This window comes from Lontra canadensis, unplaced genomic scaffold (genome assembly GCF_010015895.1).
Source record: "Lontra canadensis isolate GAN:19392208 unplaced genomic scaffold, GSC_riverotter_1.0 scaffold64, whole genome shotgun sequence".
Classification (NCBI taxonomy): domain Eukaryota; kingdom Metazoa; phylum Chordata; class Mammalia; order Carnivora; family Mustelidae; genus Lontra; species Lontra canadensis.
This window is the reverse complement of record NW_022631058.1, coordinates 10,212,894-10,232,639: the sequence shown is the minus strand read 5'-3', so window position 1 is coordinate 10,232,639 and position 19,746 is coordinate 10,212,894. Positions and strand designations below refer to the sequence as shown.

Below are 19,746 nucleotides of genomic sequence, written 5' to 3'. Positions count from 1 at the left end.
TGTATCACAGAGTGCTGATTTCCAGACAGGTTCAACCTGTGCTTATTTACTAACCTGCAGGGATAAAAGGTTTGTCAGCCAGTCAGCTTCTCTATCTAAACCCTAAGCATGCTGTATCCTGCTCGTCCTTCTGTAATATGTTATGTCCTGGTTGGTATTGACACAATGATCTAAATACGTATTTGATGTCTATCACAGGAACTTGTAAATTGTGTGAGGATGTAGGTAAATATAGAAAAAACCCTTTGCAATCTGATTAATAAATTATCTTTTAATGTCAAATAACTTCTTCCAGGATACCATGTAATCAGAATTTAATTTAATAATCTACATGTATTCCATGAACAGTTAAGTTTATCATTAAGTATAAATCCCACATGAGCAGAGACCTGGCCTGCCTTATTCCCACTGTACCCCCAAAGCCTGGGATGTGCCTGGGCACATAAGCGGTATTCAGTACTTCATTCTTTAATGAGTAAATCTCCATTTACAGTGAAGACTGGAAGAATTAAAATAGTTGTATTTATACCTAGATAATGGCATGCTTTTGATGATTTCAGATTCCTTGAGTGCAGTCAGTTAGGTGCTGGGGATACAGAGATATGAAGATCTGGCTCAGGTCCCCAGTCTTTTTATTGACTCAACAAATATTTATTGGTTCCAGTTATTTTGTGCCAAGGTGCTGTGCTAGGGGTTTAGGAATACAGGAGTGAGTAGTCATGACCTCTGCCCTCCTGTTGCATTTAGTTTAGAAAGAAAGGAATGGGAGGAGGGTAGGCGAGCTGGAAACTTGGATGCAAGCACTGGAAACCAGTTTGCTGGATTTGTTCAGCTGGCAAAATGTTTTTGTCTTTTTCTTTTTTCCATTCTCACTCCCTACAGTGTCACAGTGATCATTACTAACCTGGTCCCTGTAAGGATTTGAGTTGTTTTGCCTTTTGCCCTAGCATAAAATAGGAAGATTGCCATGCAGATAATGAGATTGTAATGTGAAAATTGCCACGAGATCCTCATGTATCTGTTGCCGGGAGACTTCAGGAAAACCAGCTCCTTAGTTGAGGGAAGGAAGAGTAGCACCCTGGTGTGGTGGGGAGACCGGGTGGAGGAGTGCAGATCCGGATCAGGTGTGTGCCCTTGGCCCTGTGACTGAACTTCTTTGGGCCCCCTGCTGTTGATTGTAAGTGAGGGGTTGGTGTCCCATCTGTGCCGCAAAGAGCCTTCTCAGAGCCTCCTCCCCCTCCCTCCGGACCCCCAGGAGCAGCCCTACTTCTGCTGTTCTGCCTATTGGGCTTCTCTGAAACGTTTTGTTTGAGCATGTTTTCTTTGGCTAAAAAGAGTTTTAAAATCTCTGGACTAGATGATCTCCAAAATTCCTGCATGCCTGGCATCCAGTGATGATTACTTCTGACATTCCACGTTCACTGCTCCTGTGATCCCAGGAAGAAAAAAAGGCAGCAGCCGCTTCTTGTCAGGTGCAAATACCCTTTGTTCTGACAAAAGGTCATTTGAGTGAGATGAAGGTCATGGAGAAGTTCAGTGATGATTTGGGTTAGAACCGTGAGAGTTTTTAGTTTTTTAGTATACTCTTTTTTAGTATACTACTCTTTTTCCACAGTGGTCTTCTATGGCAGAGTCTTAATTGCTCCCTTAAAAACTCCTTTTCTTGTACTTTCTGAAGGATTGAGAGTCACATACTTTATGTTGTTTTGACATCTGGGTTTCTTTACGTTTTCTCCAAGCTATCCTCATTATCTACAATATTTATGGAAAAATATACTGGAATCGTTTGAGAGCATCTCTCCTAGCATATTGTTTGCTCTATCTTTTCTCACTTTTTCCTTGTTCATGGGAAAATCCAGTTATTGTGGAAATAATCATGATCTCTGAGCAACAGGAACTATTTTGACATACCTCTTGCCAGGAATTAGACCCAAAGGAAGGGAATTAATGTCAGAAAGAAAAAGACAATAGAAGAGCGATTGCCTGAGTGGTTGGTTGGTCAGCAGTCGCTGGGTATGACCTTACACATCACTTATGTGCTTGGAACCTTAGTCTCCTGTACAGTGGAAACCGTAATACCTTCTGTAGGGAGTTGTTTTGGTACTTAAGGATGGAAAGTCCTTTACCTGGTGTTTGGCCTGCAGTAGGCAATTAATAAGTTAGAATCCCTCTCTTCTTCCCCTACTGTTTTTTTAAAAGATTTTATTTATTTGAGACAGAGAAAGCACGCGAGTGAGGCAGCTGGTGGAGGGGGAGAGGGAGAGAGAGAGAGAGGATGTCAAGTGGACTCCCTGCGGAGCTCTGAGAGTCTCTGAGAGTCTCATGACTCGAGATCATGAGATGAGCCAAAATCAAGAATTGGATGCTCAGGGGGCACCTGGATGGCTCAGTCATTAAGCGTCTGCCTTCAGCTCAGGTCATAATCCCAAGGTCCTGGGATTGAGCCCCACATGGGGCTCTCTGCTCAGCGGGAAGCCTGCTTCTGTTCCCTCTCTCATTGTGTCGCTCTCTGTCAAATAAATAAAATCTTTTTTTTTTAATTTTATTTTTTATAAACATATAATATATTTTTTTCCCCAGAGGTACAGGTCTGTGAATCGCCAGGTTTACACACTTCACAGCACTCACCATAACACATACCCTCCCCAATGTCCATAACCCCACCACCCTCTCCCAACCCCCCTCCCCCCAGCAACCCTCAGTTTGTTTTGTGAGATTAAGAGTCACTTATGGTTTGTCTAAATAAATACAATCTTTAAAAAAAGAAAAAGAATTGGACGCTTAACTGACTGAACCACCCTGACGCCCCTCCCTTTTCTTTTGATGTACCTTTCTTCTTTAGGAATGTTCCTTCCTGCCTGCCTCCCTCCCCTCTTTCCCACACGTTTATTAAACTCCTCCTGACGCCTGCCAGGCATTGCTCATGGATACAACAGTGAGTCAGACAAAGTACCTGTCATCACAGAGCACATGTTTCATCATCTCCTCACTAGGATGTGGGAATCATCGGGGACTAGCAGACAGAACATAGAAAGTTCTCTTCCAGCGCAATCCTAAAAAGGCAACCCAATTAAAAAATTGCAAAGGATTTGACTATCACTGTTCAAATGTGAATGGTCAATAAACACATGAAAAGAAGCTTTCCATCAGTCACCAGGGAAACGGAAACCAAAAGCACAATGAGAAAAGGCTTCACAGCCAGTAGGATATAGGATAGCTGTAATCTCAAACACCGCCAGTAACAAATTGCTGAGGATTTGGAGAAATCAGAATCCTTACACACTGTTACTGGGGCTGTAAAGTGGTGCAGCCAATTTGGAAACCAGTCTGGCATTTCCTTAAAACGCTCATCATGAGTTACCACATGACCCAGCATTCCTCCTGGATATTCAGCCAACAGCAATGAAAACACATGTCCGTAGAAAAGCTTACATACTTGAGTGTTCACAGCAGCATTGTTCACGATCACCAAAACGACGTCCAGGTGTCCATCAGCCAATGAATGAACAAAATGTGGGCTGTCCATAAAATGGAATATTATTTGGCAATAAAAAGGAATAGAGCGTGGATATATGCCACAGCATGGATAAGCCTTAAACACACTATGCTGAGTAAAAGAAACCAGTTACAAAAGACTGTATGGTGTGATCTCATTTACGTTCAGCGTCCCAAACCAGCAGATCTGTAGAGAAGGATTAGTGGTTGCCTGGCACGGGAGAGCGGGAGATGATTACTGGTAACTGGTAATACGTATGGGGTTTCTTTTTGGGATGATGAAAATGCTCTAAAATTATTTTATGGTGGTAGTTGAACAAGTCTGATGTGGTTTTTTTGTTTGTTTTTAAAGTAAATTCTATGCCCAACACGGGGCTTGAACTCATGACTCCAAGATTAAGAGTCGCATGCTCCGCTGATGGAGCCAGCAAGGTGCCTTGTGAAAGATTCTAAATATACCAAAGACCACAGGTTATACATTTTAAATGGCTGAACCTTGTGTGTAGATTATATCCCAGGATGACTGTTAAGTGCAGTTCCCCTTCTATCTCCTAACTTGATGCATGTCACGGGTGCTCTGGCCTCATCCTAGAACAAAACAGGTCAACCTCCAGACCCCTCCTGGGGCCCCCTTGCCACCACCGTCCACCATCCCCTGGCTTTTTCCTTTCCTTTACAGTTAAGACCCCTAAAAGGTTAGGAAATAAATAACTTAGAAAGACTTCATTCCAGAGGAGTTGGAAATTAGTGGATAAGCAGAAAGAGGAAAAATTTTGGACATTTAATCTCACCACCCAGAGATAATCATTATGAACACTTTATGTCATTTTAGCGTTAGCAAAGATGACATCTTGTGTTTTTATTTTCAAAGAGGAATACTGTTATAAGGAAAGGCCTATGTTAAGTTACCAAGAACAGAATCTTTTTTGAAGAGAAATGTCTTAATCTTCTGTAACGATATTAAACATGGAGGGTTTTGTGCATGATTTGATTTTGAAGCTTTTCGGGATTGTCTGCTTCAGATTTGAGGTCATTCAGTCTTAATGCTTTGGAAACATCCCTGCTCCTTAGTGTGTGGATGGAATCTGTGAAGCCCTCCTGCTTTTTAAGCCACACTTGTTACATGGCTTTTGCTTACGCTGCAGCCTGATCGCACAAGAGAATTTCAGTCTTAAACACTTTCGGGTGTGTGAAAGCCCCACGTCCCAGTGAAATGAAAATTTCATGACTTCCCTTCGGCCTCTGCGGACTGTCTGGCCGACACTGGCTGGGAATGAGGATGGCAGTTGGTGAGATGGATTTCCTGCTTTCGAAATCACATTGAGCTAATTTCATTGATCTTTTCTCCCCCTTTTGCCTGCGCAGAATTAGATTGGCTGAGCAACCCGAGCTTTTGTGTTGGAGCCGTACCCTCTCTGAGCCAACAGCCTGAGGAGGCCACCGCCCTGGTTTCTGAAGGGTCATCGCCGACGAGGTAGTTTTTCTGAAAGATGAATTTTTCATTTTTGTCTGCGTGTTGTCTGTTGCTGGGTTCGAAAAACGCTCCTTAGGAAACCCTGTGATAAAAGAGCGAATTACAACTCTTTTTTTTACTCAAACTAATGAGGTGCCCTTTGTTTTCCCTCTCCTCACTCATAGATTATTTATTCCTCTTTCCCTGCTTTGCCTTTTGTAGTGGCAAGTGTGTGACACGGCGCCAGTAACAAGGCCACAAGGGAAACGGCACCATTGTGACTATTGAGTAACTTTACTGACCTCACTAGTAATCTTTAGAATATTGTAACTCCAGTGTTCCCTCAGTTGCATTTTCACCATTTTGGGAAAAATGGAAGAAGCTGGTGTGATACAACATCAGATAAAATCTCATGAAAACTTGGGGACAGCAGAAGGGCACACATCTGCACCAGGCTTTGAAAGAAGTTGTGGTAGAGCATCGAATTGAGAAGTGAGCCCTTTCGCAAATATGGACTAGATGGTCTCATTAAGATGAGGAGCCCCCAGGGGCACTTGGGTGGCTCAGTAGGTTAAGCCTCTGCCTTCAGCTCAGGTCATGGTCTCATGGTACTGGGATCGAACCCCACATCAGGCTCTCTGCTCAGCAGGGAGCCTGCTTCCCCCACTCTCTCTGCCTGCCTTTCTGCCTACCTGTGATCTCTGTCAAATAAATAAAATCTTAAAAAAAAAAAAATGATAAGGAGCCCCGGGAAGGCAGTCCTTCAAAAGTGCAAGAAACCTTTAGAAATGGACACTAGTTGGTGCCAGAGGGAGAGTTGTCCATAGACATTTCTATAATGTGGAAGGGTTCACATAACCTTTAAAAACAAGACCAGAATTAAACCTTTTTTAGGACATGCTGCCCTAATGTGTAGGACTGAAAATAAACCCTTTATAACATTGCTTCAGAAAATACTGTATTTGATAAAGTAACTAGTAGCTTATTTTCATTTAAAAATGTACAGATGTGGGATGCCTGGGTGGCTCAGTTGGTTAAGAGGCTGCCTTTGGCTCAGGTCACGATCCCAGGATCCTGGAATCGAGTCCTTCATCAGGCTTCTTTCCCAGTGGGGGGCCTGCTTCTCTCTCTGCCTCTGCCTGCCACTCTGCCTGCTTGTGCTCTCTCTCTCTGACAAAAAAATAAATAAAATCTTCTAAAAAAAATGTACAGGTGTGAAAGTCCAGGTTTAGAAGCTATTAAAATTAGAATTTCTTCACCTACTGTTGGTTTAGGGCCAACTCTTTTTTTTTTTCCCCCTGGGGTCGGGGTGGTGTCCAACTCTTAAATCCTTAAGGGGAGTCGTGATCTGGGAAGGCACTATTTAAGTATGTGGGCGAATAGTAAGCCCCTGTGGGCATTTCTGGAGTTCTCTTTTACACATTTGTTTGCTTATTTACATAGTCTTCTCCCTACTTCTCATCTGAAAATAATTCCAATGTTGATTTTCCCAAAACAGGAGTCCCCTGAAATCGGAGCCTTCAGATGAAAGTGACGCTAACAGAAAGCCCAGACAAACAAGCAGGAAAAAGAAGAAAGAGAAGAAGAAGAAGAGGAAGCATCACCACAAGAAAACCAAGAGAAAACGTGGGCAGGCCAGTAGCAGTGGCTCCGAGCTGGATAGTGAGCCCGAAAAGGACAAAACTTCCAGAAGCACTGGAGACAGTAGAAGGGAATCCGAGAAGCCAAGGTGGGTTTTCTGTTCTCAAATACCTGTGACTTTTCAAAGTTTGTATTTTTTCCCTTCAGTTGCCACAAAGGAGACATGTGAATGACTATTTAGCCACTCAGTCAAACGGAGTCCAAAACACACCCAAATAGAGCTGTACCATGAGGTCACATTTAAAAAAAAAGAAAGAAAATTTTCATTAAAAAAATCAGGGCTGTGATTTTGAGAAATGTTATTTAGACACAGTAATGATCATGTCAAAATCTGATGCGGACGAAAGGTCTTTGGGATTTTGAAAGATGGCCGATGTGCCATGCCGTGGGAATCTGGGCCAGTTCGCTACGTAGTTGAGGCTCTGTCTGTGAGGGTCAGAGTAAGAGGAACGTCTTACTTCTCTTCCATAGTGTCTCTCTTCCCTCGGACCACTCGCATCAGCCACCCCAGACCCACACTCTTTGGTCGAGGGCCGTGTAATAGGATCATCGTTGCTCTTGTCCTTTTCCCAGGTCACGTTACTTTCCAGCACGATGTGGAAAGTGTGGACCGGCCCATGACCACAGTGTTTCCTCTCCTGGGGGCTTTGCTTTTCCCCACATTTTGCTCCGTCTCCCTTGAGCCTGTTGCTCCCCTCGTGCTGCAGTGAGGGCTGCACAGGCGCTCACCGGTAGCTCCCCTCTGCTCCCCTCTACCTCTCCCTCTGCTCCCCCATGGGGGGTCCTTCTCCCATGCCCACGACAGGCTGCATGGGGTGGAATTGAGTTATTTCTTCACTTTTTTCTTTTCTTTGTTTGTATGGGCTAGAGGAGAGAAGATTGAAGTCCCTGTCCAAGGCATACTTAAAAAATTTAGTGCTATTAAGACTTTTTTGACTCTTCAGGGATTATTCGCTTAGATGTCCCAGCGACGTCAGTGAGAGCTCTGTGGTGCCATGAGTCTGGAATCTGACCCATAGGGTCTGCATCAGACAGGTGGATGCTGAGTCCTCCTGTGGATCCTTCTGCCACCAGACCTGTGGAGAGCCTCGCAGGCCACTATGGCTCAGGGCGTCCTGATTCAGCCATCTCTATGCCTCCAGGCTCTGTCTGTAACCCAGGCTTGCTCTAGGAGGGGAGAATAAGAAGGTTCTGACTTTGAGTTTCTGTGGGCAGGAATCACTCCCGTCTGGCTTGCCCTTGTACCCTCTCAGCAGCTGGCCTGGGAAAAAGTACATTTCTGTTGTGTGAATGAATGGATATGTTATTGATGTTTTTGCTTCTCAGTATGTCTTCAGAGCAACATATATTAATCATTGTTTCTTCTGAAAACTCAGTATTAGCTACTTGTCTTTTTTTTTTTTTAAAGAATTGAGGAAAATGAGTTTTAAAGGATTTTCTGAACCCACACAGGAACTGCCATTAGAACCTGGAAGGTAATTAATTCCAGCCTGTGCGTAATCAATCAGGGGTGAGCTTTAGAGCCTCTTGATGGGTATGTGATCCAGATGGCATTTTTAAGTTCATTGATATTTTTCAGAATAACCCCATTAAGATCAAAATCGACTGTTCTTATCTTCTCGCTTACTTTCTTACTGTGGACTTCTGTAGTCTTTTCCTGGGAAGATGACCTGGAGACGAGGACTAAGATGTTTGTGAGTTGTGAGAGTATTTCCATGATGTCAGGAAAGTGGGTTCCTGGGGGTATCGGGCACCATATAGGAGCTCTGTTTTAGGGTGGGGGAGGGACGACGTCTCCTGGGGCTTCTCAGGGACCTCTGTCTCCTAAGGTGAGCTCTTCATCTCCGGGTGGGGGCATATTCTAGCGCACAGCCCAGACCACAGCCTGCTTCCTACCTCAGTACCCAATAGGAGAGGATCAGAGCTCGTTTACCCCCCAGGGGTGGTCTGCTCCCTCCTCCCTCCCCCGTAGGCTTTCCATTTCTTTCTGGAATGCATCCATCTCATTCCTTCCCTTGGCTGCCCCTTGCAGTGTTTGTGGACAGAAAACCCTCCACAGGTGTTCTGAGGGAGAACTTGTTAAAAATCACCATGTATTTTAACCTATTCAGCAAACGCCCACTGCAAGCTACTTTGTGTCCCCAAAATGCCATTCCTCTGTATTCCCAGCCCAGGATGACTTAGAAGCTTTCAGAATCTTTATTTCTATCTGGGCAGAGTCAAAAAGCTGCGATGGAACAAGGTTAAGGGCTGTTTTGACTACTTTGGCAGCTTCTTGTGTCAGAGCATGACACGCTGCTTCTCTTCAGAGGAGGGAAGATACTAGATGCCAGAACAACTTTCCCTCCCTCTTGCCTTTGACTCCTAGGGAAGCCATTTCATTTATGTCTCAGCTGGAAGTCTGCCGACTCTCAGGTTGGCTCAGAGGAATAAGGAAGGGTCTTGGCTCACAGTGGGCTCTCTCTGGCCTTGGTATAGGAGGGGGGCAGCCCACAGAGCCTGGGCTATAAAAACGACATTGAGGGGCGCCTGGGAGGCTCAGTGGGTTAAGCGTCTGCCTTCGGCTCAGGTCATGGTCCCAGGGTCCTGGGATTGAGCCCCACATTGGGCTCTCTGCTCAGTGGGGAGCGGGAGCCTGCTCCCCCCAACCCCGACCTCTGCCTGCCTCTCTGCCTACTTGTGATCTCTGTCCGTCAAATAAATAAATAAAATCTTGAGGCGCCTGGGTGGCTCAGTGGGTTAAAGCCTCTGCCTTCACCTCAGGTCACGATCCCAGGGTCCTGGGATCAAGCAAAGCATCGGGCTCTCTGCTCAGCAGGGAGCCTGCTTCCCTTCCTCTCTGTCTGCCTGCCTCTCTGCCTGCTTATGATCTCTATCTGTCAAATAAATAAAATCTTTAAAAATAAATAAATAAAAAGAACTTCTAGGGGTGCTTGGGTGACTCAGTCAGTTAAGCATCTGACTCTTGATTTTGGCTCAGGTTGTGCTCTCAGGGCCGTTGGGATCGAACTCTGGGCTCCATGCTCTGTGGGGAGTTGAAGTCTCCTCTCCCTCTCCCTTCTCGCCCTCCCTGCGTGCTGCATCTCTCTCCCTGTCTCCAATGTAAATAAGTAAATCTTTAAAAAAATAAAAACTCTTGTGTCAGGTTAATTTCTGAGATAAGGTGACTTGGTGAAGTGCCACTTAGCGTTGACAGTTCTTGCTTGCTATCTTAAAGCTTTTTCCACAGCAGGCGTCCTCTTCGTCTGTGGCACGTACGCACGTTACATACTTGAGTGTGTTTGATGCTATGTGTGCATCAGTGTGGAAATATTTGACTTTCACTTTTCTGAAAAGGTGGACGATGTAGCTAGAAGGTTCCAAATTGTTTCTCCCTCTTTGTTCCTCACTCCTGTGTACCACAGGCAAGAAGGTCATGCTGCTGATGATGTTGGGTATCGCTTTGTTTGGCTTGAGGATGTGCAGGCTCTGACAGGAGAAACCTTCAGAACAGACAAGAAACCGGATCCGGCCAACTGGGAGTATAAGTCTCTCTACCGAGGAGACATAGCAAGGTACGCGTCACCATGTCTTTCCTGATTTTCACTGGTGGGAAGTGACTTCTTTCTCCCTCGAGCCCTCTGTGTGCAGTCTCTGTCTGCCCCCCTCCCTTCTGGATTCCGGGGGGTGGGTGTCCCCCATCGCTGGGCTGTTAGGGCATGTGTCTTTTTTTTTTTTCTTTTTCTTTATAATTTTTTTTTTTTTTTTTTTTTTTTTTTAAAGATTTTATTTATTTATGAGAGAGAGAGAGAGAGAGAGCGAGCACAGGCAGACAGAATGGCAGGCAGAGGCAGAGGGAGAAGCAGGCTCCCTGCAGAGCAAGGAGCCCGATGTGGGACTCGATCCCAGGACGCTGGGATCATGACCTGAGCCGAAGGCAGCTGCTTAACCAACTGAGCCACCCAGGTGTCCCTAGGGCATGTGTCTTATCTCACACTCTGAAGTGAAAGCTCAAACCTTGTAGTCAGGATCCAGGTCTGAGTCATTAATCCGTGGTGCCTGGCACTGTGCTGGGCGTAGTAGGTTTTTAGTAAATTGTTGAATGAGGGAATCTAAAAATACCTTGAAATAAATAATTGTGACAAACTATCTGGAAATCATTTGGTCTGATCTGTATGCCATTTTAAAAAGTCACGAGCACTTTTTATTCATCCATCCCCCAAGTAAGCCATTTTAAAAGTGACATTAAGTGGTAATGACTTTTTCAAAATGCTCCCAGTATATGTCACCAGAGAAAAAAAGAGGCGATGGTATTCACTTCAGTAATTAGTTTATTAAACTCTTCTCCTCCACCCTGTCAATCAAAAATATTTAAGTACTTATTGGGGCACCTGGGTGGCTCAGTGGGTTAAGCCTCTGCCTTCAGCTCAGGTCATGATCTCAGGGTCCTGGGATCAAGCCTTGCATCAGGCTCTCTGCTCAGCAGGGAGCCTGCTCCCCCCTCTCTTTCTGCCTGCCTCTCTGCCTACTTGTGATCTCTCTGTGTCAAATAAATAAAATATTTTTAAAAATATTAAGTACTTATTAAATCCCTTAGGCACTGAATAGTTTATAAGACACTGCTGGGAACACAAAGCAGTCATACACAATCTCTCTTCCCAGACAGCTTACAGGTAATGAAAATTGAAGGTAGAGAATATTGGAATGTAAAGCCAAGAGGAGGCCAATATCATTCTTTATAGGCTAATTACTTTTTAAAATAAATTTCGGTTTCCATTACATAGCTGCACCTCCAAATTTTGTCATTAGTCACAACATTATAGCTTACCACATAGGCAGTTCCTATTGGATTTCCTTTATGATATGTTTATATCTGTGATTTCTCCGTGGATATTTGTATCTACATGCTGTCTCCTAAAACCTTATGGCTGAGTGAATGACTATTAAAATGTTTTCGTACATTTTTGAATAATTTTGATACTCCTTGAAGTCTTGTTCGGTTCCCCATGGCCCCGTGATGTGGGGCCACAGACGTGGTAGGACCCAGGAAAAGGGGAGGCGAGCAAATGCTGACTGTGAGCCTGTGCTTGTTAGCCTGTGTGATCCTCACAGCTGCTCTGCGAGGAGGGCCACACTCGTATTTTAGGAACGAGGAAAGGGAACCTCAGAGAGGGTCAGTGGCCTCTCAGGATCACGCTGCCAAGAAGCAGCTTTCTTGGGGAATCTGTGTTCCTCTAACCTTGAATGTTCTTTTCCGGGCCACAAATGGAGATGAGCTGGGTTGTGTGGTAGGCTGCTTTCTAGATTGGGAAACGGAGAACTCTGGTTCTCATTCTCACTTGGCCACTGACTCATAATGTAATCCCGCTTGAGTCTCTAATCCTGTCTGAACCTCTCTTTCCTCATTTATTAACTCCTGCTGTGCCTCACACTCGGATATCAGACATCATCTATAGGATTGAAAAATTAGTTTGCAAAGATAAAGGGTTATTACTTCTTAATAGATGAAAAAGCAGAAATATTCACCATGAGCAGCTCTTAAATCTCTGCAAATGAGAGGCCCAGGCCTTAGGAGGAGACTAATGAGGGAAGTTTACTAATGTAAATTGTGAGGATGCTGCTGGAAGGGCATGGGGCATTGGTGTGATTTCCCAGTAGATTCCGAAGCTTAGCTGAGCTAAGTCTTACCCGGATTAATAGCTGTACCACTGTTAGTGTCCAGATCTAGGGCAGTATTGGTCCCGTGGCACTGTGAGTTGGTCAGAGGACAGGGGACATGTTTTGTCAAGTTAAGAATTTTCACACTTCACGCGGGGCACTGACAAACCAGGAGCATTGGGAGGACTCGCCTGGCACCGTCCTGTGAGGACCAGATGAGGCCTTGTGGGTCCTGGGCCTGTGACCGCAATATGGTCCATGTCTTTTAAGCTTTGCTGGACCACCTTCTAGAAGGTGGATTGGCAGTGTTCAGTGTAACTCGGGAAGGCAGAACCAGGATCAATGAGTGGAAGTTCTAGAAAGTGAGATCTGACTCAGTATCAAAGCAAATTTTCTAGTAGTATGAGCCTACCAGCAGTGACCTGGTATGCATTTGTGTATTGTGGTGAGCAGGGCTTAGAGTTCATGGGATTCCAAATTACCTTTGGAAAATTCCTTAGGGCTAATATACTAGCTCTCAGAGAACGTCAGCTCTGCTTTTTCTCCATGTATGGAGTGGACCGTTGTTTAGTTCTACACCAGGTGAAATAGTGGGCATATGTTTAGGAGCCAAGTTTTATGAAATAATAACCTTAACTTGTCTAGTGCTTACTGTATGGCTAAGGACTTGAAATATATAAACTTTTTGATCATCCCTGGTGTTCTGTGATATGGGTAACATTATTATCCCCATGTCTCAGATGAGGAAACTGAGGCACAGACAGGTTTTGGGGGGGTTTTGGTTTAAATAATTTGGTCAGAGTCAACTGGTTAGTAAATGATGGGGTTGGAATTTGGACCCGGGTAGACGACCACCATGAGAGCCTGTGTGGATTAAAGTCACCGAAGGAGAGGCACATTTATCACTGCCCAGCTCACTCTGGGGCTCAGAGCTGCCACGCGGATCCCGGGCAGAAGTGTGTGCTCGATTTAAATACGTTCGTTTCCCATGCCCTGCCCCTCTTTCTTCCTTTTCTTTCCTCTCTTCCCATCCCTTCCCTTTTCCTGCAGCTGAATTAATTAAAGTAAATATCAGTATGATATCATTCGCTGAACCTCCAAAGTGGGGTTCCCTCCTTCTGGAATTGCTCCATGTAAGTCCAGCTGACCATTTGATAAGGATTTTACCAAAAACAAAAACAAAACAAAACAAAAAAACCCAAACCTTCATTTGGGGGAAGAGTGCATTAAATTACAGCCTAGGTTCTTCCCAGTTAAGATTCTATGATAAATGATAAATTAGATAAAACCCAGATGTCCAACAGCAGAGAGATGTTTCTAGATGAGGGCTTACCCCTCCACCGGACTGATTCAAAGCCAATAAAAACGGTATTTTCTAAAGCAAATGGTTCAGGGAAATGCACAAAAGTAGGGAGGAAAGCCCGAAGCTGTGTATCAGCTATTTTTTTTAAAAAGGTATATGTACACATACAAACACATAAACGCATATCTGAAAGTAGGCGTTTAATAATACAGTTCAGTAAGACTCTTTTTTCCCTTTATCATTTTTATCTGTTATAAAATGCAACTATTAAAATCAGTTTTACAAAATGTACTTTTTTAAAAAAAAGATTTTATTTATTCATTTGACAGAGATCACAAGTAGGCAGAGAGGCAGGCAGAGAGAGAGGGGGAAGCAGGCTCCCTGCTGAGCAGAGAGCTCAATGCGGGGCTCGATCCCAGGACCCTGGGATCACGACCTGAGCCAAAGGCAGAGGCTTTAACCCACTGAGCCACCCAGGTGCCCCCAAAATGCACTTTTAAAGTCAGAAAACTCTAAACATTTTTTAAGAGGTAATGTGAATGTTGAAATACTGTTGATTTTTAGTAAAAATAAAATAGTACTTATGGGGAGAACTAGTTCTACTTAGAGTTTGTTCCTTACAGAATGATGGACGTGTTTAGAGCTCCTGAAGCACTATTTTATCTCCTCACCTGTCGTTAAAGTTGTTCTGACTCTAAATGGACTGGGGACAGTTGTTTTGAGTTAACCTAGGAGGGCCTGGGGGAGAGGATGGAGAGGAAGGGTTTGTGTGCATGTGAAAGCTGGGAAGGCAACTTCTCAGGCCTCTGTTGACTGTGGGGAAGCAAAGGAGGTGCTGGGCCTAGACCAGGGGGAGGTGGACGCAGAACTTTCTGGAAGATGACAAAAGATGGCGACTACTCTCTCCTTTTTTTCCCCTGACAGCGTGATAGTGTGGAAATTTTTAAAAAATACAGTGTCAGTTGAAAGAATTTTGCAGTGAATGCTCCTAATCCCACCCTTTACATTCTACCATGAATAGTTCACTGTGCCTGCCTTGTCACATGTCCGTCTGTTCATCTGTCCTTCAATCCAGCCTGTTTGGTGCCAGCCTCAGTATACTGCTCCCTGAATATTTCAGCATGCGTGTCATTAACTGCAGTTCAGGTTCGTTTAGCTTTTTCCTTTGGACTTAAAATTTACATACAGTGTAACATAGATCTTCATTTGCTGAGTTTGGACACGTGCATACACCTGTGTAAGCCAGCCCTCAATGAACATCACCGTGACCCCCACTCCCCCCAAATTTCCTCCTGCTCTCTTCCACTCAGTCCACACCCCACCTCCCCAGGGACAGTTACCGTTCTAATTTTTTCCATACTCAATACTGTCTCTTCTAGAATTCCACGTAACTGGAGTCCTATAGTACGCACGCTTTGGGTCTGGCTTCTTTCGCTCAGTGTGACGTTTTTGACATCCAGCCCCATTGGGTCATTTGTCAGTAGTGGCTTCTCACTGCTGGTGGTGCTCTGTCCTGTGGCCACACCACTGCTCATTCGTCTGTTCTTCTGCTGATAAATGCCCGGACCCTTTGCAGCACTTGGCTGTTAGGAACACGACTGCTGAGAGTGTCTGTGCACACATCTGTGTGTAGAAATGCAGTTTCCTTTTTTCCTGGGGGAATGCCTAAAATAGAATTGCTGGGCCCCAGGGTAAGTCTAAGTTTAGTTTTTTCAGGAAACTGCCAGACCTTTCCCCAAAGTGACTGTACCAGTTTCCATTCTCACTAAGAGCATGTGAGAGACCCGGTTCCCCGGCAGATTACTCGCTGGTGGTCATTATTGTCGGTGTTTAATTTTAGTGGTTCTGGCGGGTTTGTGGCATAGCTCCTTGTGGTTTTAATTTGCATTTCCTCACGATTCATGACATTGAGCAGTTACGCATGCGCTGATTGGCCCTTCATGTTGTCTTTGGTGAATTCCGTTCACATCCTTTGCTGTTCTTTGTTGGTTTGTGTAACACACGGAAGAATGCATGGTTTCCCACAGCCTTCCTGCACATATTCCGTAGTCATGGTGTGATTACGGGGGCACCTGTACGCTCTATACAGGCCTTTTAGAGCCCAGCCTCTCTTCCTCTAGAGTAGAAGACAGCCAAGTGTAATCTTATTTTGTTTCAGGCTTAAAAATACAATCTTAGCCCTCCCTGTTTTCTTCTTACGAGGGAACACAGGACTATACAGGAAAAAGGACCAGTGTAGGAGACAGGTGACTCACTGTCACCCAAGGTTCTGGTGTCCTTAAGGATAGTGTAAAGGAGGGGATGAGGATTTCCACCTTGTCTGTTAATATGATTGTGATGATCCATGAGGTAATGTATGGGACAGACTTTACAAAACTCTAGGAAAATAGAAACTACTAGAAATTACTAGAGTCTGGAAGACAGGCCTGATCTGAAATTCATGTGATGTTAATAAGGATTTGAAGTATTTAGAGGAATAAGTTGAACACAGAAAAAGTTGATTGCTAATTGTCGTATTTCTCTGAATAGAAACTGTCAGAAGGTAAGGTGAATTTGAAAACGTGCAGTTAAGTTGCCTCACGAGAGCTCAGGTCCACTGAGCTGAGCCTCGATGGCAGTGCACCTCTTGCCTCAGTAACTTTCTTTCTTTTTCAAATACAAGATACAAGAGGAAAGGAGACTCCTGCCTTGGCATTAACCCTAAGAAGCAGTGTATATCCTGGGAGGGGGCATCCACAGAAAAGAAGCATTCGCACAAGCATGTTGAGCGCTATTTTACAAAGAAGAGCGTGGGATTGATGAACATTGACGGAGTTGCCGTTGGCAGCAAAACCGAACCTCCGTCGTCTGAGCCGCTCTCCTTTATCCCCGTGAAGGGCCCAGATGATGCGCTTCCTCCCGTTACGACCTGGTTGAACCCTCTGGGCATTTACGATCAGTCCACCACGCAGTGGTTACAAGGACAGGGTCCTTCAGAGCAAGAATCAAAGCAGCCAGACTCACAGACGGACAGAGAGAGCGCGCTGCTCAAGGCCAAGGTGGAGGAGTTCAACCGGAGAGTGCGCGAGAGTCCTCGCGACGTGCAGCTGTGGATGGCCTTTGTTGCTTTTCAGGTAAGTAACGCCATCCCGCTTCTCTTACTCGGAATGACTGTGCTAGTTTGGGGCAAACCCACGTGCTCTCCTGCCATTCTGGAGCCCCTGGAAGGTGCCCTGGCCCTGGGCATTTGGAGATTATGACATGTAGCCCTTGCCCTGAGCTTGCTCCAAGCCCCCGAGGAAGCCTGATGTGTGAAGGGCAAGGGCTTTCATGTGTAATTTGGGGCTGGCATGTGGGGGTGACCTGCCTCGAGGGAGCACGAAAGGGCGGCTAAAAGAAGGCGAAATTTAAACAGGATCTGGGAATAAGCGCCCTTGTTCACTGGGGTGCGGGGTGCAGGATGTGCAGAACTGGGAGAAAGAAGGCGCTGCTTCTCCAGTGACCCGACCGGGGCTCTAGGCTCCCTTTCTGAAGCACGCGGCTTTGTCTTCGTCCTACTTACTTGCCTTTGAATCGTGTATACGGTTGTGTCTCGCCCCACATTCGGCTGTGTCACGGGTGAAGTTGGCTCTTGGGAAGCTGCATGCTCGCTCTTGTTATGTGACCGCCCACGCCCCGTGACAGAGCAGCTGGGTGAGGTAAACACCGTCAAATGTAGAGGTGACAGAGGCACCCCAGGAACAGAGTTTCTGCTCAGAAAAAATCGTGGCTAGCCCGTGGTGACGTCCAAAGGACGATTGGTCTGCGAGGCGTTAGAGCGGGGCTTGCGGGGAGCTCAGTGGCTGTTGCGGGACTTTGAGGCTCCCCTATTTCCATTAGTAAAATGATGTTTCTGTCTCAAGGATGAGGTCATGAAAAGCCCCGGCCTGTACACCCTCGAGGAGGGAGAGCCGGAGAAGCGGAAGAGGTCTCGGAAGCTGGTGCTGGACAGGAAGCTGGCCATCCTGGAGCGGGCCATCGAGAGCAACCAGAGCTCCGTGGAGCTGCAGCTGGCCAAGCTGGAGCTGTGTGCCGAGTTCTGGGAGCCCTCCGCACTGCTCAGGGAGTGGCAGAAGCTGATATTCGTGCACCCCAACAAGACAGCCCTGTGGCAGAAGTACCTTTTATTTTGCCAAAGCCAGTTCAGCACCTTCACCGTCACCAAGATCCACGGTCTCTATGGCAAGTGCTTGAGCACGCTGTCCGCGGTGCTGGACGGCAGCATCCTGTCGCACCCCGCGCTGCCCGGCACGGAGGAGGCGGTGTTCGGTAAGAGCTGAGCGCCAGAGCCGTGGGGGTCGGGCACTTGCACTGGCTTCTGGCTGTAGTAAAAAATGAAGATGTGTTTTTGGTTTATTTTAGAAATGACAGAATTGATACAATGGATTTAAACAGAAAGTATTAGGACTGCTTTGGACTAGAACAGATTTTCCCTTCTCTGCCTTCTTGGTGGGGCTGAGGAGTGGGCATGAGAGCCCGTCAGGTTGGTAGGGGAACCGTGGACTAGAAGGTCCAGGTTTCCTGCTTTTAGCCAAGGACACGTAGTCAAGTCTCGACTGTCGTGGCTGTCCGTGGGGATCCCTGTTGAGATGTCTGTCTGCTCATCTCACCCCTTCTGGGGCCTCGCAGTCAGTTGAGCACAGATCTTTACTTTCTGATGAAAATCTACACCATCCCTTTTCCTAGAATTTTTCTTGTAATAATGAGCTTTGAGTATTTGATAACTGTCCAGAACAACTTCCTGCCTTAACTTTTATGCAGCATATATAGTTTTTGTTAATATTTGTATTCCCCAGTGGCTTCATATAAAAATGGGAATAAATGTGCTTTGATTATAGTTCTGTGGTGAGTCCTTTTAACAAGGACATGTATTATTACAGCCTTGAAACAATCACAATAACTAATTTCGGAGAAAAGATGTTCTTGGTGTTGAAATGCACGTTTTTAGAAGTTGTGTTCTTTCCTTTGAAAGGTGTTAACCAGGACTCCCTCCTTGCTGTCCCTGCTTTCAGCTCTCTTTCTTCAGCACTGCCACTTCCTGCGGCAGGCTGGCCACTCGGAGAAGGCCGTCGCTCTGTTCCAGGCCATGGTGGACTTCACCTTCTTCAAACCTGACAGCGTGAAAGACCTGCCTACCAAAGGACAGGTGCGGGTCCTTGTGAGACTGGCCTCTCCCCCTCCCTCCTTCCCCCTCCCTTCCTCCCCCTCCTTTCCTCCCTCCCCCTCTCTTTCTCCCTCTCTCTCTTCTGGGGGGAAAGTGTGGATAATGGGAACTGGTGGTAGTATTTTTAAAATCCTATCCTCCTCTGTATCAGCCCTGCTGAGAACTGTTGATCAGAATATGCTGGTGATCCAAGGAAAATTCCATAACGAAGATAGTGAAAGTTGGAGAGATGAAAGATCCACTTCCCCCATTACAAACTCAACTATGTCCCCCCCCCTTTTTTTTCTTACTTATGGGCCTCGTTTCAGTGCTAATTATCCCCGTCAGGGAGAGAAACCATAGTCATAGAGCCATAGAGCACGATGTCTCACTGTCTCCTCCCTCTGTGCATTCCAAGCCCGGTCTTAGGTCATTTTCCTAGTTAGCATTTCCACTACGTAAGATCTTTGCAGGAATTGCAAACCATAGTGAGATAGTGCGTGTTGACAGTTTGTCAACGCTGATCCTTACTGGGGAGGTGTTGTCATTTAGATGACAAGTGGACAGTTCCCATATTTGTGATGGTAGAAGCAATAAAAAAAATCTCATCATAAAGCTACCCATATAAGAAAGCCGCCTTCTCGCTTTTTTCTTGAAAGAAATCTCCATTTCCTACTTTGCATAGGGGGTCTGGTGGAAGATGGATAGGATATCTGAATTTAGAGTGAATTTACAGAAGCCTCGGGAGGCCAAGATCTCCATCTTGTGGAATATTCCTGAATTGCCCTTAAAGACTATTTTTATCATCCTTATTTTTATCTATTTTTTTCCTAGATGAAATTGGGTTAAAGAATATTGGTTAATATTAGTATACCTGATTAGTCGTATAATGAGCCAGTTAACAAAATTATTTTAAGACATGGTGTGCTGTTTTAAGACTATGCCATGCTATGGAAATGAACCTTGGCGGACCGCAGGGGCCCTGGGTGTGTGGTTGCCGGGTCAGGATCAGAATGGACCTCATCCCAGCCCTTTGCTGATGTTCACAGACTGTGA

General features: G+C 45.5%; 1 protein-coding gene across 1 annotated transcript in view; it reads left to right on the top strand.

Annotated features, from left to right (window-relative positions):
• NRDE2 (NRDE-2, necessary for RNA interference, domain containing) overlaps window positions 1–19,746 on the top strand; it is a 48,439-nt gene that overhangs the window by 11,871 nt on the left and 16,822 nt on the right. The window contains exons 2-7 of the mRNA XM_032878624.1: window positions 4,861–4,969; window positions 6,447–6,677; window positions 9,994–10,143; window positions 16,192–16,642; window positions 17,411–17,816; window positions 18,560–18,693. Of these exons, the coding sequence (XP_032734515.1) occupies window positions 4,861–4,969; window positions 6,447–6,677; window positions 9,994–10,143; window positions 16,192–16,642; window positions 17,411–17,816; window positions 18,560–18,693 (1,481 nt within the window). The remainder of the gene's footprint in view (window positions 1–4,860; window positions 4,970–6,446; window positions 6,678–9,993; window positions 10,144–16,191; window positions 16,643–17,410; window positions 17,817–18,559; window positions 18,694–19,746) is intronic.